The 20,985-nt window shown below is 44.9% G+C and overlaps 1 protein-coding gene across 1 annotated transcript in view; it reads left to right on the top strand.

The window, feature by feature from the left end:
• The first annotated feature begins 6,281 nt into the window (after positions 1-6,281).
• Positions 6,282-20,985, top strand: part of AHRR (aryl hydrocarbon receptor repressor) — a 134,116-nt gene continuing 119,412 nt past the window's right edge. The window contains exons 1-2 of the mRNA XM_077809189.1: positions 6,282-6,343; positions 19,887-20,068. Of these exons, the coding sequence (XP_077665315.1) occupies positions 6,282-6,343; positions 19,887-20,068 (244 nt within the window). The remainder of the gene's footprint in view (positions 6,344-19,886; positions 20,069-20,985) is intronic.

The raw sequence follows: 20,985 nt of genomic DNA, 5'->3' as shown, positions 1-20,985 counted from the left end.
TGATGAAGAGGTCTCACAACGTCATGGGGCCACAGATAGGGTGTGCGAAAAGTGGTGTTGGGAAAAGTGCAGCCGGAACCTGAGGAGAAGGTTCTGGATGAGCCTGAAAAGGGGCTGCAACCTGGTGCTCTTGATGTATATGTGCACCAGGGTCTCCCTCTTGCCTCAGTGAAGGAACTGACAAGTAATATCCTCCAGAGAACCCCTGTTCCTATTATGTTCCTGGGGACAGGTGGCCACAAGCCCACCCACATCTAAAGGCCCCTCCCCCAGCCAAGGGGAGGAGCTACTGGACCCAGGGCTCAGGTAAATGCAGGGACAACAAATGAGAAAATAGGGATGGGAGTGAGAGTCACAGGGTCAAAAGCAGGGATTGAGAGAGAACCCCAGACAGCCCCAACTGCTCCTTTAAGGCATCGAGGGGTTAGTGGATGTGGCCCAGAGGAACTTTGCCCAGAGATGTGATCTGAGGGAGGAGCAGAAATAGGTCCCACAGTCGCAGAGTATCTCCCTGTCCAGCATCCTCCTCCTGGTATGGTAGACGGCCACCTGGGCCAATGCCAGGAGGAGGTTGATGAGAAGGTCTCACAACTTCGTGGATGGGATGTACAAAGATCAGGATGCGTGGGGGAGAAGTGCAGCCAAAACCTGAGGAGACGGTTCTGGAGTAGCCAGAAAAGGGGCTGCAGCCTCGTGCACTCGATGTAAATGTGTGCCAGGGTCTCCCTCACGCTGCAGAAGAGGGAAGTGTCAGGGAGGGTGGTGAGGTACACCACATGTCAGGTACACACCCCTGCTCACAGCTTCGTGAAGGAGCCGCCAACTAATATCCCTCAGAGAACCCCTGTACTGAAGTGAACAGACCCAATCTGGCTACTGGTTTGCCTCACAAACATATTTTCCAGTGAGTTTCACAGCTATTAGCCAACAGCAGATGAATGTTGATACTTAGGAATCCTGAATCCTGTTTCAGGTTCCGAGGGGAGAATTCTTGTAGAGGTCACACACCATTCTGCCCCAGGCCCCACAAGCCTGACTCCTTCTATCCCTGGTCTCTCCAGCTTGTCTTTGTTTCATTTTCCCTTACCACCACCCCCTCTCTGTTTCTCATCCCAGTCCTCTCCTTTTCCTCGCTCTTCATCTCGGTCTACCCCCTTATAATTCCTCCCAGACCTAGCTCCTCACTCCTCTGCATTCCACCTTCTCCTTGCTGCCTAGGTGCCTGCCAGGGGAGCATTGAGAACACATTAGAGAGAGTCTCCCTGCTTTCAATTCAATGCCTGGTACCAGAGCAGCCCTTGGTGGGTGGGAGGAGTTCTGCAGAGAAAGACTTGGTCATTCCCTGCTGCTCTGGGATGGAGCATTCTTAGTGGCTGTGTGGTGCTGGCATATGCACAGTGGAGTTGCTTGTAGGAGTTGTGAGGCAATGAAGCATCTGATTGCATACAGAATATTCAGAGAATTTAGCTGCTATCTAAATAAGTCTTTTGAGCATGTGCAAACTGCTATTTTTTAGAGGCTCGTAATGGCCAAATTTGGACACATTTTCATGAGGATGGCTAAAGGTACATCCCTAACACCATGGTGACCCCCCTGCCAAATTTTAAGCCCCTGCTCCCAAGCATGGAGGTGCTAAAGCTTCTCAATGAAATGGTTTTACTAACTCTCTAACATGAACAAAACAACATATTTTACACTAACCTCATTCTTGGGAATGGCTGAACTGTTTTTGTGAAGATTTCTAAAAAATTCAGACTGAGGCAGATCCCTGGCATGGGAAATCTCAGTCCAACTGGTTAAAGTTGGACAAAGTTATAAACAACTGAAACTTGGGTCTTATAAAGGGATGTTTTGGATGAGCTTAAATATTGGACGAGCCCTGTATTACCAGATTTCTGTTCTGAAAGTATGTACTTTTATACACTGTGGTCAAATCATCCCCTAAACTTCTCTTTGATAAGCTAAAGATGTTGAGGTCCTTGAATCTGTCACTACAAGACCCCTTTTCAATCTTTTAATCATTCTCATGGCTTTTCTCTGAGCCCTCTCCAATTTTTCAACATCCCTCTTGAAGTGTGGATACCAAAACTGGACACAGTATTCCACTAGAGGTTGCACCAGTGCCAAGTATAGAGGTAATATAACCTTCCTGCTCCTGCACGATATTCCCCTGCTTATAAATGCAAGGATTGCATTAGCCCTTTTGGTAACAGTATCTCATTTGAATCTCATGTTCAGCTGATTATCCACCATGACCCTCAAATCTTTTTCAAAGTCACTGCTCCCCAGAATAAAGTCACCCATTCTTTAGGTTTGACCTACATTCTTTGTTCACAAGTTTACACAGCCAATTAGTAGAAGAGTCAGGATTCGAACTCGAATTTATGACTCACAAACTTCTTCCTCTAAACAGTGCTGCTTAAATTGTACTTCTGTGTGGCTTAAAAGAGCACAGACAAAAAATGAGTAATCGTTTTGAAGGCCCAGAAGGCCCAGCAGATCACTTAGTTGGACTTCAGGTGTAACTCAAGTCATTACATTTCACCCAGTTATCTCTGTATTTACCCCAATAACTTGTGTTTGGCTAAAGCATATCTTGCAGAAAGGCATCCAGTATTGATTTCAAGACATCAAGAGATGGCGAATCTCCTCCTTCCCTTGGTAGTTTTTTCCAAAGGGTATCACTTTCACTGTTAAAAGGTTGTGCCTAATTTCTAATGTGAATTTGCCTGTCATCAGCTTCCAGCCAGTGATTCTTGTTATGCCTTTTCAAGCTTGATTAAAGTTCACTTTAGTACCCAGTTTAGTCAAACACCTAAACAGAGAAAAAGCAGAAAGGGGCTGTGTGACAGAGTGTAAGTACACTATCTGATCTTTGTGAAACAGATTAAGTGCAGCTTCTCGGCTTCTCCCTGCCTTTGCATAAGGGAAGGTCTATAATGGTGGCTAGTTGAGAGCCAGTGGGCTCTATACCCTTCAAGTGGCCTAGGTTGAATCCCACACTGTGTCATTTTTTTGTTTAGTTTTGGTTTAGGCTGAACTTTTTTTTAATTGTTGTGTAAACACAGCCCTCTCAAGGGTACTGTCACATTCCAGGGCAATTGCACTTCTATTTCCCCTCAGTGATCCAGCAAAGGGACAAACTCTCAGGTTTCTGGCTTCCCTGGCTATCACCGCTCTTGGGTGGAGACACACATCTTTCTCCCTTCTGACCATGATTAAGGCTACGTTTTAGTCACGGTTATTTTTAGTAGAAATCATGGACAGGTCATGGGCAGTAAACAAAAATTCACGGCCTGTCCATGACTTGTACTATTTACCTGTAACTAAAACTTGTGTTGGGGCCCCAGAATGCTCTGGGCAGAAGGGCGGTCTGGGAGCGCCATGATTGCTGGGAGTCAGGAGTTGTAGGGTCATGCCAGCCGCTTCCAAGGAGCTCCCTCCCCTTCCCCCCCCCACTCCAACCCCCTGCCTCAGCTCTGAGCCCCCTCCCACACCCAAACTGCTGCTGGCCCAGGGGCTGCCCGAGTGTTCCGGCAGCCCCTCAGCCATCTGCACCAGCTGCTGCAAAAGTCATGGAGGTCATGGAATCTGTGACTTCTGTGACCTCCATGACAGACACGCAGCCTTAACCATGATATCTCCAGGCTGCACAGTTCCCTGCCTTCACCATGTTATTCCAAGCACAGACAGATTGCCCAAGGACACCTGCTTGCTTTCTCATCAGAGATGGCTAGTAGATGTAATTACTACAGTTCTAAGTACCACACAGTTCTTTCTATGCAAGCCTAGTTTATTCTGAAGGTAAAAAGCACTACAGAGAAAACATACTAAAAACAATAAAAAAAACCTACACGCATGCTAATAAGCTTACTGGAGATCCCCACAGCTCTAACATGGATACTGGCAGGAGCAGTCCTTCAAATCCCCACCCAAGGGGAGTCCTTGTGGTTCATTACAGCTTCAACTCAGAACAAGCACTCAGTCTTATGGGGTATCAGTAAGCCCAGTCCTTCCAACCCTTCCCAAAGGATTGGGGCTCTTCCTGCACTAGAGGACCTGTCCATTTGCTGGATCAAGAAGAAGGCCCTGAGCCAGGTTAAAACCGGCTGTTTATTTAAAAAACACTTTCTTTGTCTGTTGGTCTTTGGAGAATCCAGTATATGCAAACCTCTCCAGGGAGGTGGCTTCTAAGGGTTGATAAGGATGGAAGTATATTAGCATCTTTCTCCCACTAGAGAAGATACATACAATGCCACAATAACACATCCATAACAACATTTTAATGTATTATATCCCAAAGGTATTGACCCTAATTCAATAACGTTTAACTTAATTCTGTAAATGTTATTTTAATTCCATAAGGATTGTTCAGGATATTGTCATTCTGTCACAGGTACATCTACACTGCAAATTAGGGTGTGTTATGTAGGGTATGTCTACACCACGAATGAAGGTGCAATTGTAGGATGGGTAGGCATACTCACACTAACTTTAATCTAGCTCACGTGGGTGAAAATAGTAGTGCAGATGTGGTGTCATGGACTCTGCTGTGTGTCAGCCACCAGAATATTTTCCCAGGATCCCTGGTGGACTTGTACTGCAGCAGCTAGCCCATGGTGAAGCCCTTGCCACCACATCTTCCCTACGGTTGGTACCTGCACTAGCTAGATTAAAGCTACCGCAAGTATACCTACCCACACTACAATCACACATTCATTTGCAGGGTAGACAGACTGTAGGAATAAATCTTGGGGAAGAGAACTTACTGACTGTGGGTCCAATACTATATACTTCCTCGTATAACTTTATTCAGACATGTAGATAAGTGTGGAAGGGTTTGCAGCCTTGGACTTTAATACTGTTTTATTTGTTAGGGTTTTTTTGTCACTGAACTATTCAGTCAGTCTCCAGACTGTAAACTGGATGTGCTATAGAAAAAGGGTACTCAAATAGGCATTTAAAATATTGAATATTTGAAATTATTACATGCATAATGTGTGCTCCTACTAGCTGGGCCTGTACTCTTCCCCAGCTAAGCAAAGGCAGGGTCAGTATTTGGATGGGTGGCTTCCAAAAAACAAACAAACTCTGGTACTGCACGAAGTGGTGTTTGTGATTCAGTGTGTGGCACTCTTCTGTTTCAGCTGTCACTTGAATCCACAACCCATCATATTGCTAAGAGGGGTTCTGTGCTGCTGGAGGGACTACAAAATGCAAACCTAATGTTGTGACTACTTGTGATCATTAAAGCTCTCCAGATGCTTTAGTAGTGGTAACAGTAGCAACCCCAGGAGGCCTGAACTCAGATCAGGGCCCCATTATGCTAATCACTGTACCAACACTGAGACACAACTCCTGCTCCAAAGAGCTTGCTGTCAAAATAGAAAAGACAGAACAAGCATCAAAGTAACTTGCCTACAGTCACAAAGCTGGGAATTGAACCTGTCTCTGGAGAATGCTCTATGCACTGGACCCAATGACCTCTCAAAGAGTGTAGAAGATGTTAAATGTGAGGACCTGGACAAATTCCAGGTTGAGTAATTGCATCCTGCTAAGCACAATTTCAGTAATGGAAGAAATTATTCCTGTATATTTCAAGAGTTGTGGGATCCTTCCTCATGGAAGGTGATATATAATATTATTTATTATTATTGACCCTAAACATATACTAGCCAGGAAATTAGAATATATATTGGCCAAGAGATTTTTTTTAAAAGGAAGAAAGAAGCCTATTTCAGGCTCTCTAATAAACAAGATGTCTTTTATACCCATTTTATACCATTTTTTAGCTGGTTTAATTTAAAAAACATGAAAATTAAATATAAACATCAATATTCTAATAACTAAGAAACAGAATAAACTAAGAAACAGAATGAAGCCTGATCCTTCTTTCTTCTTGTGTCACTGTGCCTTTTAGCTTTACATAATGCCATGGCTTAAGGAATGAGCATTGGCTTTAATTGAATTTCCTGGGTTTTGTAATGTTGTGAAGTGGTATGAAACACTGAAAACTCTGAAAATGAACCACCTATTGCTTTTCTCAAAAAGAAAAGGAGTACTTGTGGCACCTTAGAGACTAACAAATTTATTTGAGCATAAGTTTTCGTGAGCTACAGCTCACTTCGTCGGATGCAGTGAGCTGTAGCTCACGAAAGCTTATGCTCAAATAAATTTGTTAGTCTCTAAGGTGCCACAAGTACTCCTTTTCTCTTTGTGAATACAGACTAACACGGCTGCTACTCTGAAACCTATTGCTTTTCTGTTTCAGTGCCAGGACAATGATTCCACCAGGGGAATGTCTATATGCTGGGAGGAAAAGGAGGAAACCCATTCAGAAACAGTTAAGTATCATATTCATTATGAGCTAATTATGCCTCCCTCTGCGTGGATATGCTACAAGGGAGATAAGCTGCAGGGGTCCCTTCCTTCCACAGTGCACCCACACAGGAGAGGCTTAATCTGTCTCCCCACAGTGGGAAGTACCGTTAGTGCTGACTGGCCCCAGAAAGACTGCTAGTGAAAAATCAGGTGAATCCCTGCGGGAAATCAATACAAAAGAGAGAATACACAGAACAAGGGCAGGTCAAAAAATTTCCATCCATTTTTTGTCCTCAAATGGAAAATGGGGGAGGTCCTGACCCTTCCCCTTGCCCATAAACCCCACATAGGCTGGCTGTGTGTGGGGGAATGCCTTTGCATGTTTTAAAGCTGTAACAAGAACTGCTCTCCATCACGTTCTCCCCAGTGCTAAGGAGGCATTATGCCTTTCAAAGGACTCAGTATCTCCTGACACCAATGCCCTGGCAATGGCCTTCCTATCCTTCCCCTAACATGGCTCAGCCGTGTATGCGGCATAACTGAACCAAAAATATATTGAATATGAGTTTGAAAATTGAACATATTATGGGTTAATTTAACTAAATGAAACAATTAACTGGTGAGTGGCACTTTTTGAATAAAGAATAAATGTTTGAGATAATTATTTTATTAGATCATTTTCATAATAAGGAGACTTGAATCTATGTTTTGTGCAAGGAGTGCAGGAACAAAAGCACTGTGAAGTAATAGGATGGCTTGAAATGCAAGGAAGGAAAGGTCATTTTCATTCAAATATGAAATGGTTTCCAGATGCCCCAAACCACTCAGTGAAATAAATGTTTTTATTATAATGATCCCTGCATCTTTTGTGTTGTACCATGTAATTGTAAAACAAACTATATTTTTGGTATTTCTCAGAGTTATAAATACAAAGTGGCATTGATGGGCATGGTACTACAGTTAAGGATGAGAAGATCATTACAATGAAGCTCCCTCTTTCCAGTTGCTCATAACATCTTAGATTCATAGACATTAAGGTCAGAAGGGACCATTATGATCATCTAGTCTGACCTCCTGCACAATGCAGGCCACAGAATCTCACCCACCCGCTCCTATGATAAACCTCTCACCTATGTCTGAGCTATTGAAGTCCTCAAATCATGGTTTAAAGACTTCAAGGTGCAGAGAATCCTCCAGCAAGTGACCCATGCCCCATGCTACAGAGGAAGGCGAAAAACTTCCAGGGCGTCTTCCAATCTGCCCTGGAGGAAAATTCCTTCCCGACCCCAAATATGGCGATCAGCTAAACCCTGAGCATACGGGCAAGATTCACCAGCCAGATGCCGAGGAAAGAATTCTCTGTAGTAACTCAGATCCCACTCCATCTAACGTGCCATCACAGGCCATTGGGCCTATTTACCTATTTAGGATTTCAGTCCAGACTGCCGTGCATGTGTTTTAGGCAGCCAGGGCAGCTGTAAGATGGATCCAGAAACTTGACTCTGGATAAAATATGGTGGAGTATACACCTTTGAATTATTAGCTGCCCTACTGTAGGCAGCACTCACTTTCCTGTGTGATGTTATTTATGATTTAATCAGGATCATTTTTCAGTCTATGGCAGTGTCCGTCTCTTCCTCAAAGCTTGTCTGTCTGTGGGCCTGGTCGCTGGTGTGTGAAGCCCTTCATGTGTTCTCTGCTATTCAGGAACATTCTCTGATCTGAAAGACCTTGAATGAAAATGCTGAACTGGCACTTCTGATGCCCAGAGCCTCTTTCAGGGTCTGCTTCTTTCATTTCTTTCACACAGACAGACCACATTGGCACTCCAGGACTCTGAGGCAGGAGAACAGGCAGTCCTTGTTCTGCCATGGGTTTTTCACATTCCCTTGGTCCTCTGTGTGAGGAATCAGGGTCTGCATTAGATCCAGGCTTCAGGCAACCTAACAAGCATGGCTGCCTGTAATAGGTTGTCTGATTGGCTGCAGCCCCATACTGGTTGGCAGAGTCAGCAGACCAGCTCGTAAGCCCAGTGGTAGCTAGTTGTTTAGTGGCTGCCCAAAGCATTTGTGCTTGACTGTGATAGCTCTGGCCTTGCCTCACTGCAGGTAACCCAGTTCTGACACTCAGCTGTGATTCCTGACCTCTGACCCTTGGCTCTGGCTTCAGACTATGGTTCTGAATGTGGGCTCTAACTCCAGCAGTGATCCATGGCTCTAATTCCTTGCTACTGACTCCTGTTCTACCCACTAGATTGCTCCTGCCCTGACACTAGGCATGACTGTCCACGTCCCAGTCACATGACACTGCTCTCCGGGGTGGAAGAAGTCAGGGCTATGGGGCTAGAGGAGGCTCTGGTCATACAGTTTACTCCAACTGACGTGGCATGGGCCTACAACAGGAAGCTAAAAGTCCTTCCAAATAAATAAATTAACAAACAAACAAACAAAGAGAGAGAGAGAGAGAGAGAGAGAGAGAGGAATGGGACCACACAACCTAGGATTATGGGGTCTTGGCAAGAGTTTTCCTTAGTTACTCAGCTGAGTTTTAAAATGCCCAGGCAAGTTTATTTCTTCTTTTACTCATTTCCAAAGACCTGCTCAAATTGTAGGTAATCTAGGAGATTCGGAGCAGAACAATAACTTAGTTCCTGCTAGAGAGGCATGAGAAGGACCTAGGGGTGACAGTGGACGAGAAGCTGGATATGAGTCAACAGTGTGCCCTTGTTGCCAGGAAGGCCAATGGCATTTTGGGGTGTATAAGTAAGGGCATTGCCAGCAGATCGAGGGACGTGATTGTTCCCCTCTATTCGACATTGGTGAGGCCTCGTCTGGAGTACTGTGTCCAGTTTTGGGCCCCACACTACAAGAAGGATGTGGAAAAATTGGAGAGAGTCCAGCAGAGGGCAACAAAAATGATTAGGGGACTGGAACACATGATTTATGAGGAGAGGCTGAGGGAACTGGGATTGTTTAGTCTACGGAAGAGAAGAATGAGGGGGGATTTGATAGCTGCTTTTAACTACCTGAAAGGTGGATCCAAAGAGGATGGCTCTAGACTATTCTCAGTGATAGCAGATGACAGGACAAGGAGTAATGGTCTCAAGTTGCAGTGGGGGAGATTTAGGTTGGATATTAGGAAAAACTTTTTCACTAGGAGGGTGGTGAAACACTGGAATGGGTTACCTAGGGAGGTGGTGGAATCCCCTTCCTTGGAAGTTTTTAAGGTCAGGCTTGACAAAGCCCTGCCTGGGATGATTTAGTTGGGCATTGGTCCTGCTCTGGGCAGGGGGTTGGACTAGATGACCTCCGAAGGTCCCTTCCAACTCTGATATTCTATGATTTATGATTCTATGACGGAGAAGGTACTCATATATCCTAATTTCTAAGACCTCTGGCAGTTGTTGGCCTACATTGGACCTCAGACAAGTTGGTTTCTTCCTTCCTTCTTGTGCCCAGGATCCCTGCTGGGGGTGAGGAGGGGAGTATGGAGTTCTCCTAGATGCATATCTGCACAACCCCATCAATATAGCTCACATGATGATATTAGTGGTAGCTGCTGCTTTCAGAGGGATGCTGCCGCTTTCAGATGAGGTGCTCGCTTCTGCCACAAAGTCATACACAGCTCAGGAGTTCAGGATTGCCAGGCCACAGAAGATACATTGTCACTGCCAAAAAAAGCTGTGTTCTTAATCTGGGTTACCTCCCTTGCATTAGCTAACTTGGGTTAAAACAGCAGTGAAGACATGGCATCTCAGCTTTTAACTCAGGTTATCAGATCAAGTTAAAGCCCATAGTGAGCCTGGGGTGGAATTTGACCTGCTAACTTGAGTTAAAAGCTGAGTTGCTTTGTCTTGACTGCTATTTTAACTTGAGCTAGCTAACAAAGGGGGAGGGATAGCTCAGTGGTTTGAGCATTGGCCTGTTAAACAGAAGAGTGCCACACATCGAATCACAAACACCACTTCGTGCAGTACCAGGGTTTCTTTGTTTTTTGGAAGCCACCCATCCAAATATTGACCCAGCTTGCCTTTGCTTAGCTGGGGAAGAGTACAGGCCCAGCTAGTAGGAGCACACATTATGCATGTAATAATTTCAAATATTCAATATTTTAAATGCCTATTTGAGTACCCTTTTTCTATAGCACATCCAGTTTACAGTCTGGAGACTGACTGAATAGTTCAGTGACAAAAAAACCCTAACAAATAAAACAGTATTAAAGTCCAAGGCTGCAAACCCTTCCACACTTATCTACATGTCTGAATAAAGTTAAACCCAGGGTTGTGAGTTCAATCCTTGAGGGGGCCATTTAGGGATCTGGGGCAAAAATTGAGTATTGGTCCTGCTTTGAGCAGGGGGTTGGACGAGATGACCTCAAGAGGTCCTTTCCAACCCTGATATTCTGTGATCCTATGAACAGGAGTTAGCTAGCTTTGGTTAAGAATACACCATTCATTTGCAGTGAAGACAGGCCCAACATGTTCCAGTCACCCACCCTAATTTCCTTTCATCACCGGCATGCCCCTAAACCAGGAGTTGCAAGGGAATCAGTACAGAGCCATGTGCACTGGGAAAATTCCTCTAGCTACTATTCTGCACCACTTGCAGCCTCTGAATGCTGCTGAATTGGCAGAAAGGGGCTGTAGCAGAGGCCAGATCTGGCTTTCTGTGGGTTTTTTTAAGCTGGTGCTTGAAAAATTTACCTCTCCCATATTAGCCTGAGGAATAAGCCTATTAGTTAGGGCAAAAAGTATCTGTTCTACCACACCATACCAAAGCCACTCTCCCAGGTATTTAAAGGAATAAAGCAACTGTGTACTGCTTACAGTGCATTATATTTAACTGTAATGTTGTTAACCCTCTTTCCATGTAATATATTTTGAATATTATATAACCTGTATCTCTTGCTTATTAGACTTTCTTTCCTCTCTGGCTTCACTTCATGGTTTCTTTTGTTTCATTTTTATAACAGAACATGATCTTGCCTGTGTTGTTTTCAGTATGTTTTTTTTTTCTCTCTCTCCCTTCCACTTGTCCCCCCATCATATATTTAAATTAGGTATGGCAGTTGGGCTCATATATTTATCAAATATCATATATTTAAATTAGGTATTTAGCATTTTATGCTAAAATGGTTTGAGGTAGAGCTGGTCAGAAAATGGGGAAGAGGAGGGTGGGAGTTTCAATGGAAAATGTCAGTGGAAACAGTTCTGTTTCATTTTTTGTCAATACTTTACATAGAACTTTTTGACATTTTGTTGAAAATGGAAGAAATTTTCAGTTACAGAAAACCAAAAATGTATTTGGTTTGGGGGGGGTTCAGTTTTCTGATGAAAGATGGAAACTATTCAAGGAAAACAGATGCTGTCTATGAAAATGTTTGTTTAGTGGAAACCCCAGTTTTCCATTTGAGGACAAAAAATGGATGTACATTTTTTGACCTGCCCTTGTTCTGTGTATTCTCTCTCTTGCATTGATTTCCCTCAGGGATTCACCTGTTTTTTCACTAGGGATTAGAACATCCCACTCTGCTAGGCTGGGTAGGAGTCTGGAATCTTTGAAAGGTTTCACAGCATCATTCTCTGGGAAGGTGAGAGTTGACAGATAGGGATAGGGGTTGCCCCTTACAGAATGAGTAGGATTTTTGGTCTCCCCACAAAAGAAACCAGGGGATCTATAGAAGCTGTCTGCATAGAAGCCCTGTTTCTCTGCTTTCTGTCAGCGGATGATCCTAGAACTACCTCTTAAATCGGGGTACCACAGAATGGAGAAATAACTAGGTTAATAGATTAATGTGGCCTCCTATTGCATTAAATTAGGCAGAAGTTTATCATGGAGTTGGTTGGGGGGCAATCGGGAGCAGGTATAGACAACCCTCATGGAGAGGTTTGGAAGGGTCATGAGGTGCTGGAGGAACATGCTGAAGAACTGAACCATTTGGAGTCTGCTATGTTTCAGTCCCATTCTCCCACTGAGGTAATGGAGACCATCTGTCCCTACATTTGTGGGGCCCCAGCTCTTATATATCTGGTTCAGTTCTCCTCCAATATGTGCAAATCAGTCACAAACCCCAGCTGCTCTCCTGTTCCAGACAAACCCTGTTAAGGGTAGTCTACACTAAAGAAGTTTGGCATTTACAGCACCAGTTCAAGCACCAGGAACCAGGTCTGGTCAAAAGTTTCCCATCAAAATAGTTTTTTAGCCAGAAAACTGGATTTTGAAATAAAGGAATTTTTGTTGCACAGTGCCTGCTTTCTGTGGGAAATTCTAACTTTTCATTGAAAAATCAAAAAATGTTCTGCCCCAAGCCGAAAAGCTTTTGGCCAAAATGCAAAAACTTTTATTTGGAAATGCCATTGTGATACTTCCTGGGAGTTGTTCAAGTGCCTCAGACCCCTGTTTTTCTCTATGGGCCTGGCATCTCAGCCTTGAACACTTGTAAAACACTTTGTGTCCCAACTCAAAAGTTCTTATAACATTTTACCGTCATTTAAAGTAACATCACAGTTGTCCTAGCTTGGAACAAAACTTACAGCTGCTCCAGCCCACATCAGTTAAGTCAGAATCATTTCAGTGCTAATATACATATGAACCTCAAAAGGAGCAGCTGCTCTGGGTTTGTTAGTTTTCATTTATACGGCCCTTTGTCGCTTAGCCCTGCCGTTCCTAGCATAATTTCCTATATGCTGTCAAGCAGTTGACCCTCACCTCTGCTCTGCCAGTGATGCCATTTTGACCCTTAATCCATTTCCCCTCAAACACCTTTGAGCTTTGTCCTATGCTACCCCTTATGTTTGGGAGGGGTTGCCACTAAAAATCTGCAAAGCCACTATATTATCCTCTTTGAAATTCACCTCTGCCATGATGCCATTATATCTAAGTAATGCCTAGTCATGGCTAGGCAGCTGCAAGTGCTGTTTAGTACACTAGTACACTAACCACAATTGTCTAATAACTGTTACTCTGTGCTCTATTCATCAGATTGTTGTATCTAACTGGTGTCTCCTGTCTTCCCATTTTTTTAAAGACAGTACACCACATTAAAAGATTAGAGTGTTTTATTTAGCTCTTTAACTCTTTTTACAGCCCAGAACACTTTTTAAAATGTATTCACAAACTTTTTAAAATATCAACTCATCTCCACCTCATGAAAAACAAAATACAGAGGGAAGGGAGTTGTGCCTGGAATTGTGGGATAGATATTGCACTCCACAGGCATAGCAACAGTTGGAGGAACTGACTTGTGTAGTGTGGCAGGGTCAGGCCTGATGGCTACAGGAGAGTGATCCTGTTGGGATCCAGCTTCGCCCGCCCACTGCTAAAGGATCCTCCCCCCCAGCCTAAGAGGGGGATCCACAGGACCTGGACACCAAATGCTTACGGGGGACAACTAATGAAATAACAGGAACAGGAGTGTGGTCAAAGGGTCAAACGAAGGGAACCGGACGGGGACACCGAGCAGAAAACTGCAGACAGCGCCCACTGCTCCTCAAAGGCGTCAAGGGAGTCAGTGGATGCCGCCCAGAGGAACTCCGCCCGGATACGTGAACGGTTGGAGGATTGGAAATAGGCCCCACAGCCACAGGAGACTCCATCGGCCAACCTCCTCACTCTGGTTTTATAGATGGCCATTTTAGCTAGGGCCAGGTTGACCAGGAGATCCCGTGACTTTGTGGGGCCATGGATAGGGTGTGTATAAATAAGAAGGTGAGGGGAAAAGTGTAACCAAAAACGTAACAAAATATTCGTGAGGAACCGGAATAGGGGCTGCAGCCTGGCACACTCCAAGTATATGTTTGCCAGGGTTTCCCTCATGCCACAAAAGGGGCAGGTGTCTGGGATGGGGTAAACCACACCAAGTACTCGCCCATGCTTACAGCTCCATGAAGGAGCCGCCAACTGATATCCCCGGCGGGCCTCGGGACCAGGGTGCAGTATAGGCTGGCCCACCAGCTACAGGAGAGTGATAGAAGGCAGATATATTAGCCCCAGGTTAAGTAGGTCCCTTTCCCCTGGGTAAGGTTCCTGGGAAGGTTCCAGAACAATCAGGAACTTTCTGGAAACAATTAAGGCAGACAGGCTGATTAGAACAACTGCAGCCAATCAGGAAGCTGCTCGAATCAATTAAGACAGGCTAATCAGGGCACCTGGGTTTAAAAAGGAGCTCACTTCAGTTTGTGGTGTGCGTGTGAGGAGCTGGGAGCAAGAGGCACTAGGAGCTGAGAGTTAGAATTCGTACTGCTGGAGGACTGAGGTGTACAAGCATTATCAGACATCAGGAGGAAGGTCCTGTGATGAGAATAAAGAAGGTGTTGGGAGGAGGCCATGGGGAAGTAGCCCAGGGAGTTGTAGCTGTAGCTGTCACACAGCTGTTACAGGAGCCACTGTAGACAGCTGCAATCCACAGGGCCCTGGGCTGGAACCCGGAGTAGAGGGTGGGCCCGGGTTCCCCCCAAATCCCCCCAACTCCCTACTTGATACCAGAGGAGTTGACCTGGACTGTGGGTTCCACCAGAGGGGAAGGTCTCTGACCTGTTCTCTGATCCACTAGTGGATCAGCAGAGACTGTGGGGATTGTTCTTCTTCCTTAGCCTCATCACTGGGCAGCATGGGGAAAACTGAGTGAATGGCAGATTTAAGCCACGAAAGTGGCCAAACTGAGGGCTGCTGTGAACCTCTAAGGTGAGAAAATCTGCCAATAAGCACAGGACCCACCAAGGCAAAGGAGGAACTTTGTCACAGTAGATACACTGCAGTGCAGGAGAGGATTTACCATGAAACAAACTGTGCTGTGGCACGGGGCCCTCAATGACAGGGGACCCCCAAAATGGAGGACAAATATCTGCCAATCTGCCCTCAAGTCCCAGGCAGTGGCGCAGCAGGGCTCAGGCAGGCAGGCTGCCTACATGCCGTGGCCAGTGGCCCCACGCAGCTCCCGAAAGCGACTGGCTGCTGGCATGTCTCTGCATGCCCCTGGCAGGCTGAGAAGGCGGCTCCGTGTGCTGCCCTCACCCTGGGCACTGCCGGATGGGTGTGTGTGCTGGTTGCTTTGAGAGCTGCGCTGCCCGAGGTAAGCGTTGCCCCCCTGGTCCCCTCCTGAACCCCAACCCTCTGTCCCAGCCCAGAGCCTGCATCCCGCACCCAAACTTACTCCCACAGTCCACACCCCCTCCCACACCCCAATCCCCTGCCCCAGCCCAGAGCCCACGCCGAAACTTCCTCCTAGAGCCTGCCCCCCGCACCCTCTCCTGCGCCCCAACCCCCTGCCCCAATCACGGTACCTCACTTTATTTTTATTTACTTCCCATTACCTATAGGAGGAGTATGAAGGGAAAAAAAGAATGAAAAATGGTGGGGAGATAAGAGAGAATGTTCTTTTTCTTGGCTGGGTCCTGAGGGGGGCCCCCCGAAAATGAAGCTGCACACAGGGCCCCACTAACTCTAAATCCTCCACTGCTGCAGTGGATTACACTAACTACAATGGGTAGCATAAAGAAAAGGAGTACTTGTGGCACCTTAGAGACTAACCAATTTATTTGAGCATGAGCTTTCGTGAGCTACAGCTCACTTCATCGGATGCATACCGTGGAAACTGCAGCAGACTTTATATACACACAGAGAATATGAAACAATACCTCCTCCCACCCCACTGTCCTGCTGGTAATAGCTTATCTAAAGTGATCATCAAGTTGGGCCATTTCCAGCACAAATCCAGGTTTTCTCACCCTCCACCCCCCCACACACAAATTCACTCTCCTGCTGGTAATAGCCCATCTAAAGTGACAACTCTCTACACAATGTGCATGATAATCAAGTTGGGCCATTTCCTGCACAAGCCCAACTCAGGTCACCCGACCCCACCCTGGCAGAAGCCATTGGGTGGGGGAAGCCCCAGCACCCGCCCCCCCAAACCTTGTCCCCAGCAGAAGCTGTGGGGCAGCATCGGAAGCCCCCAGTGCCCCGACCCCATCCCCGGCAGAAGCTGTGGGGCAACAGGGGAAGCCCCCACACCTGACCCCACTCTCTGGCAGAAGCACTGGATGGGGCAGGAGAAGCCCCAGCGCCCCAACCTGGTCCCCCACGGAAGCACAGGAGGTGGCAGGGGAAGCCCCAGCACCTGGACCCCTGTTGTGGCCCTGGGACGGAGGAGCTCTCACTCCCCGCTGCAGTCCAGGGCCATGGCCGCAGCGTGTGTGTGGTGGGCAGAAAGTAGCAAATGCGTTGTGGGGCTGCAGTGGGGGGCAAAATGGGGGGACCCTTGTAGAACTGGGGTGCCCCAAGGAAGGGGCAGAAAGGGGTGGAGCGGGGGTAGGGCCGCCGGCAGAAGGGGTGGAACGGGGCAGCAACCGCAGGTGAAAGGGTTGGAGAGGGGCTCTCTCTGGCCCAGGGCCCCAGGAAACCTTAATCTGCTCTGGCCTGGGGCTCAAGCAATTTTTTAACTCTCATAACTAATGTAGCAAGCCCAGAGGCACTGGGGTTATGAACTGCAAAGCCTACAGGTGCCAGGGCTCAGCCCTGGCAAGCCCTGGCACAAATTAAGCACTACAGTTACCTCAGTCCACACCTCTTTGTCACTCCAGACTAACAGAGCAGCTAAAGTTATAGAATAAGATCACATAATTTCTATTTCCAATGTGCTATTCTTGACCATTTTTTACCGATTGAGCTCCAGTCAAATCAAGCACCCTTTTACTGGGACTCATTTCATTTCTTCCTCACTCCATTGCTGCCTTACTTCAGAGATCAAGATATGGTAAGTGTGTACATTGTGGTCTTTAGTCTGTGATATAGGAATATTAGATGTAACATTTTGTAATTTTTTCACTGTTTCTCATTCCTTGGTATCATGGTGAGTATGACTGGGATACAGAGCTAGCTCATATGTTAATATAGCCCGGTGTGTCCATCAGCTGCTGAAAAAATATCTAACTCTGGGACAGGAGACAGAATGTTCCTCCCTCTTCATTAATTAACTAATTTGTTTGATGTTGTCCCTTCCTCTTTAAATGTAGATATTTACTAAGCTCCAGTCACAGCTGTACTATTGCAGGTGCTTGAAAGCAACTCCATTACCTGTTGAGGTTGCATTTATTTTTACCATTTCCTTTGTAACACCCGCCCCCCCCCCCCAAAAAAAAAAAACTGTGTGAAAAGAACATTATTGAGGATACAAAATCAACCATTCAAAAAATTAGGGAATGCCAGATTTACAGCTGCCCATGCAACCTTAATTCAGCCCCTTTGTGTGTGTGCATTATAATAGTCTTTAATTACTTGATCCCATACTGTTTTTTTCCACAGAACCTCTGACTTTTTCACTCTATAAGATGGATTGACAAGGGGGCAGAATTAAGAACTCTTGACTATGGAATCTAAATAATCTTCTTTTAACAGTTGTTCAATGTGCAATTATTTATTCTTTCGAGAAAAGTAGTATTTTCATTGGGGTGGTTTTGACAGGGCAGTTTTTTTATATATTTGGGTTTTAATTTTTGTTTGAACATTTTAATTATTGTAAAGTGCCTTGTGTAAAAAGCATATTGTGGGCCCTGCTAGAGAGCCTATGTGCTTCTGCAGCAGTGTATGAAGGCTGTGAAAGGCTAGAGGAGAATTCCTCCAAGGGAGGCACTGTGTACTGCTGCAAGATGCCCTGCAGTGTTCTCTGGCCAGCTATGAGCCCTGGCATAGGCGCAGGTGGTCCTTCCATTCTGGCATGCTTTATTAAATATTACACAGATTAAAATGTCCATAAGACTATCCTATGGATATTGAAATGTCAAAAGAAAGGAGAAATTATTTTCTGAGGAGATAAGCCTGATTGTAATCCCTGCCACCGCTGACGCAGATTGCAAAGGTGCGAGTGAGTGTCATTTGTAGGTACCTGAAGTGTTCTTGCTCTTGGCAACAGAATGACTCCTCATGTTACTCCCTGGCCCTCCTGTGCTTGCCAGTACAGAGAGATCCTTTCCTTAACCATCCTCTGTCCCATCAGGATCCCTAGATGTTCTAGTACTTCCATGCTTTGAAATGTTCCTGGGTATACCCACTAGATGAAGCAGAGTTTCCCTCTGAATCTCTCCTAACCCTCTCCCCCACCCTGCTGCGCACTACATAGATAAAAAAGTATTTTCTGACATGCCCTGGAAAGTGGGGATAGCACAGCATTATCCCACCACTCCTGAGACAGGGTCTTGGGTGGAAGACCTTGCCTCTTCACCTGTGCCCCATTCTTGGGAGAGTGTTGGGGAGGCCACCTTTTTACCTGTTAATCCAGGTCATACCCATTGAATAGAAATGAGGAAAAAAATGCTTTAGAGCAAGGGGTAAAGAGGACCCAATCTTGCTCAGGGACAGCAACACATAAACAAGATGTGGGCATCACCAATGCTTTCCCCCTTCCCACTGCCAAACCCTACCCCTACAAACCCCAGCTGCCCTCTGTCTGACAGGCTGCTGAAACATACCATTGACAAACCACTCGATCCCGGGAAGGCGTTTTACAATTGGTGGGATCATGGCTTGTCACTGGAGATAGTTCAGGTTTAAAAACAAACAAGAAACAAATAGTGGCCGAAATTCTGTACTCGCATGTGGAAGTTCAATGGAATCTGCCTGTATATGTCCAAGAGCAGATTTTGGTCCACTTACTCTAAATAAATAAATGTGTAAAAATTGCAGCACTTTGTTTAGTTACTGAGGCTGCCTTACACATTGTCAGAATTGATATATGTAGCACAATGTGTGTTTAAGGGGAATGTAACTTACACATCACCTCTAAATTTGGCCCTGTGATAATTTAAGTTGGCATAACGTACACAGTGAGGGGACTGGACTCACTCCAGACTTCTTGGGTTTGCTTAGACTTGCCTCTGAATTTGGTCCTCAACCCCTCTCACCCCACATTCCCCTTCTTGATACAGGCCGTCTGGCCTTTCAATCTGGCAAGGCAGGGTGTGCAGAGGTTGTATTATCTTCTAATGATATTAATTGTAATACATTTGAAGAGTTATGTTTGTAGCAAAGTGGGTTGTGCATGTTTCCAGCCCTTATGTGCAGGGTATGTGTGTGTACTTGGGGTCTGAATCCCAAATAAGGAAAGCATTAAGGTGTAAGAAATCTTTAGTTTTTGTTAGGAAAATGAATATGAGTGCATCAGGAAATGTCAAGAATGGTATCAGAATCTTAACTGAGAATTAAATTACTTTTTATGTGCTTTGTAATTGCAGAGATAATTGATCAATTCTGTGTTTTATGCTGTAGGAGTACATATTACAATCCCTTTGTCACCTGAGATCATTAGAGAAGGAAGTCTTACATTTTTATTTGTTGCTTCATTCCCCACTGATGACTGAATAATTGTATTGAACTAAAAACCTTTCTTCTCTATTACAGTAAACATGCTTTGTATAATGAGGAAGGCAAATGAAGAATGGCTAAATTTTAAATAATTTTATGGATTCATTCACCTAAAAGATAATCTACAAGTTTCTGTGAATAGCAAATAGTGTATCAATGTCCCTGTATACAGGTGTAATGAATGATTAACAATACTTTTTCCCACCACAGAAGGCCTGCCGTTGGGAATGAAAAGTCTAATCCTTCTAAGAGACATAGGGACCGTCTGAATGCTGAATTAGATCATCTGGCCAGCCTCCTGCCTTTTCCACCGGACATAATATCCAAGTTGGACAAACTTTCTGTCTTGCGCCTTAGTGTCAGCTATCTCCGGGTCAAAAGCTTCTTTCAAGGTAAGTCTCTTAAATATATCAAACACTTCAGTGAGGTTAAAGGGATACTGTTAACTTAAACATATTTTTCCACTTGTTTGCTTTGTGCATAGGACACCACTTGGAGTATAATCAGTTTCCTCTGTTATAGGTTTTTCAAACAATGATGGGATAAAAACGTATTTTTAGAAAATAGGAAAATTGTAAAACCACAAAAAATTTCAGGGAGACTCAGGGGCACATGCAATACCAGAAACTACTTTCAACTCATTTTTTGAAATTGACTAGATGTCAAGGTGATAGTATCCTTTTAAGTACGTTGTACAAGTTAAGCAACAGCTGTATGGTGACTTTATCTGCATTTACTGTATGCCTAACAGGAAATAGACCTGGATGAGGGGCCAAAGGGATCACTTTCTTTCAGAAGAAGTGAAATCTCAAGTGTTGACTAAAGCCATAATGGGCTGCACTTTGTTTTTGCTGTTGTCTGGCACACTGTATAATCAAAACCAAATGTGTACGTGTGGATGTCTGTAATAAGAATTCTTCCAAATTTGCAGACAGTTCTAGTTTCTTCTGTTAATGAAGTGTATGGGTATTTCACCATCAGAAAATATTACATACAGAAGTTGGAATATAACAACGTTGGCCTGCCAAGAAATGTTACTCTTAAAACCCAAGGAAATAAAGCATGTGCCTCTGTTGCCTGCTATTCATCAAATTCTCTTCTACTGCTTATAGTAAGTCAATAATGCAGAAACTAAAAAGTGAACATCAGTGAGTACTGAGATAATCACTTTTAACTGAATCCTTGAGTTCCCCACTACATGCCAATAGACAATTGCTTCTCTTTCATCCTCATTTCTTTCTATTCCTAGCTGTTTTTAATTTTATGTCCTGGCAGACCTCTCTCTGGGAATCTAAGGTGCCTGAGAAAT

Source organism: Eretmochelys imbricata, chromosome 2, assembly GCF_965152235.1.
Source record: "Eretmochelys imbricata isolate rEreImb1 chromosome 2, rEreImb1.hap1, whole genome shotgun sequence".
Classification (NCBI taxonomy): Eukaryota; Metazoa; Chordata; order Testudines; family Cheloniidae; genus Eretmochelys; species Eretmochelys imbricata.
Note: the sequence above shows the minus strand (reverse complement) of the source record. Positions and strands in the feature narration are given on the sequence as shown.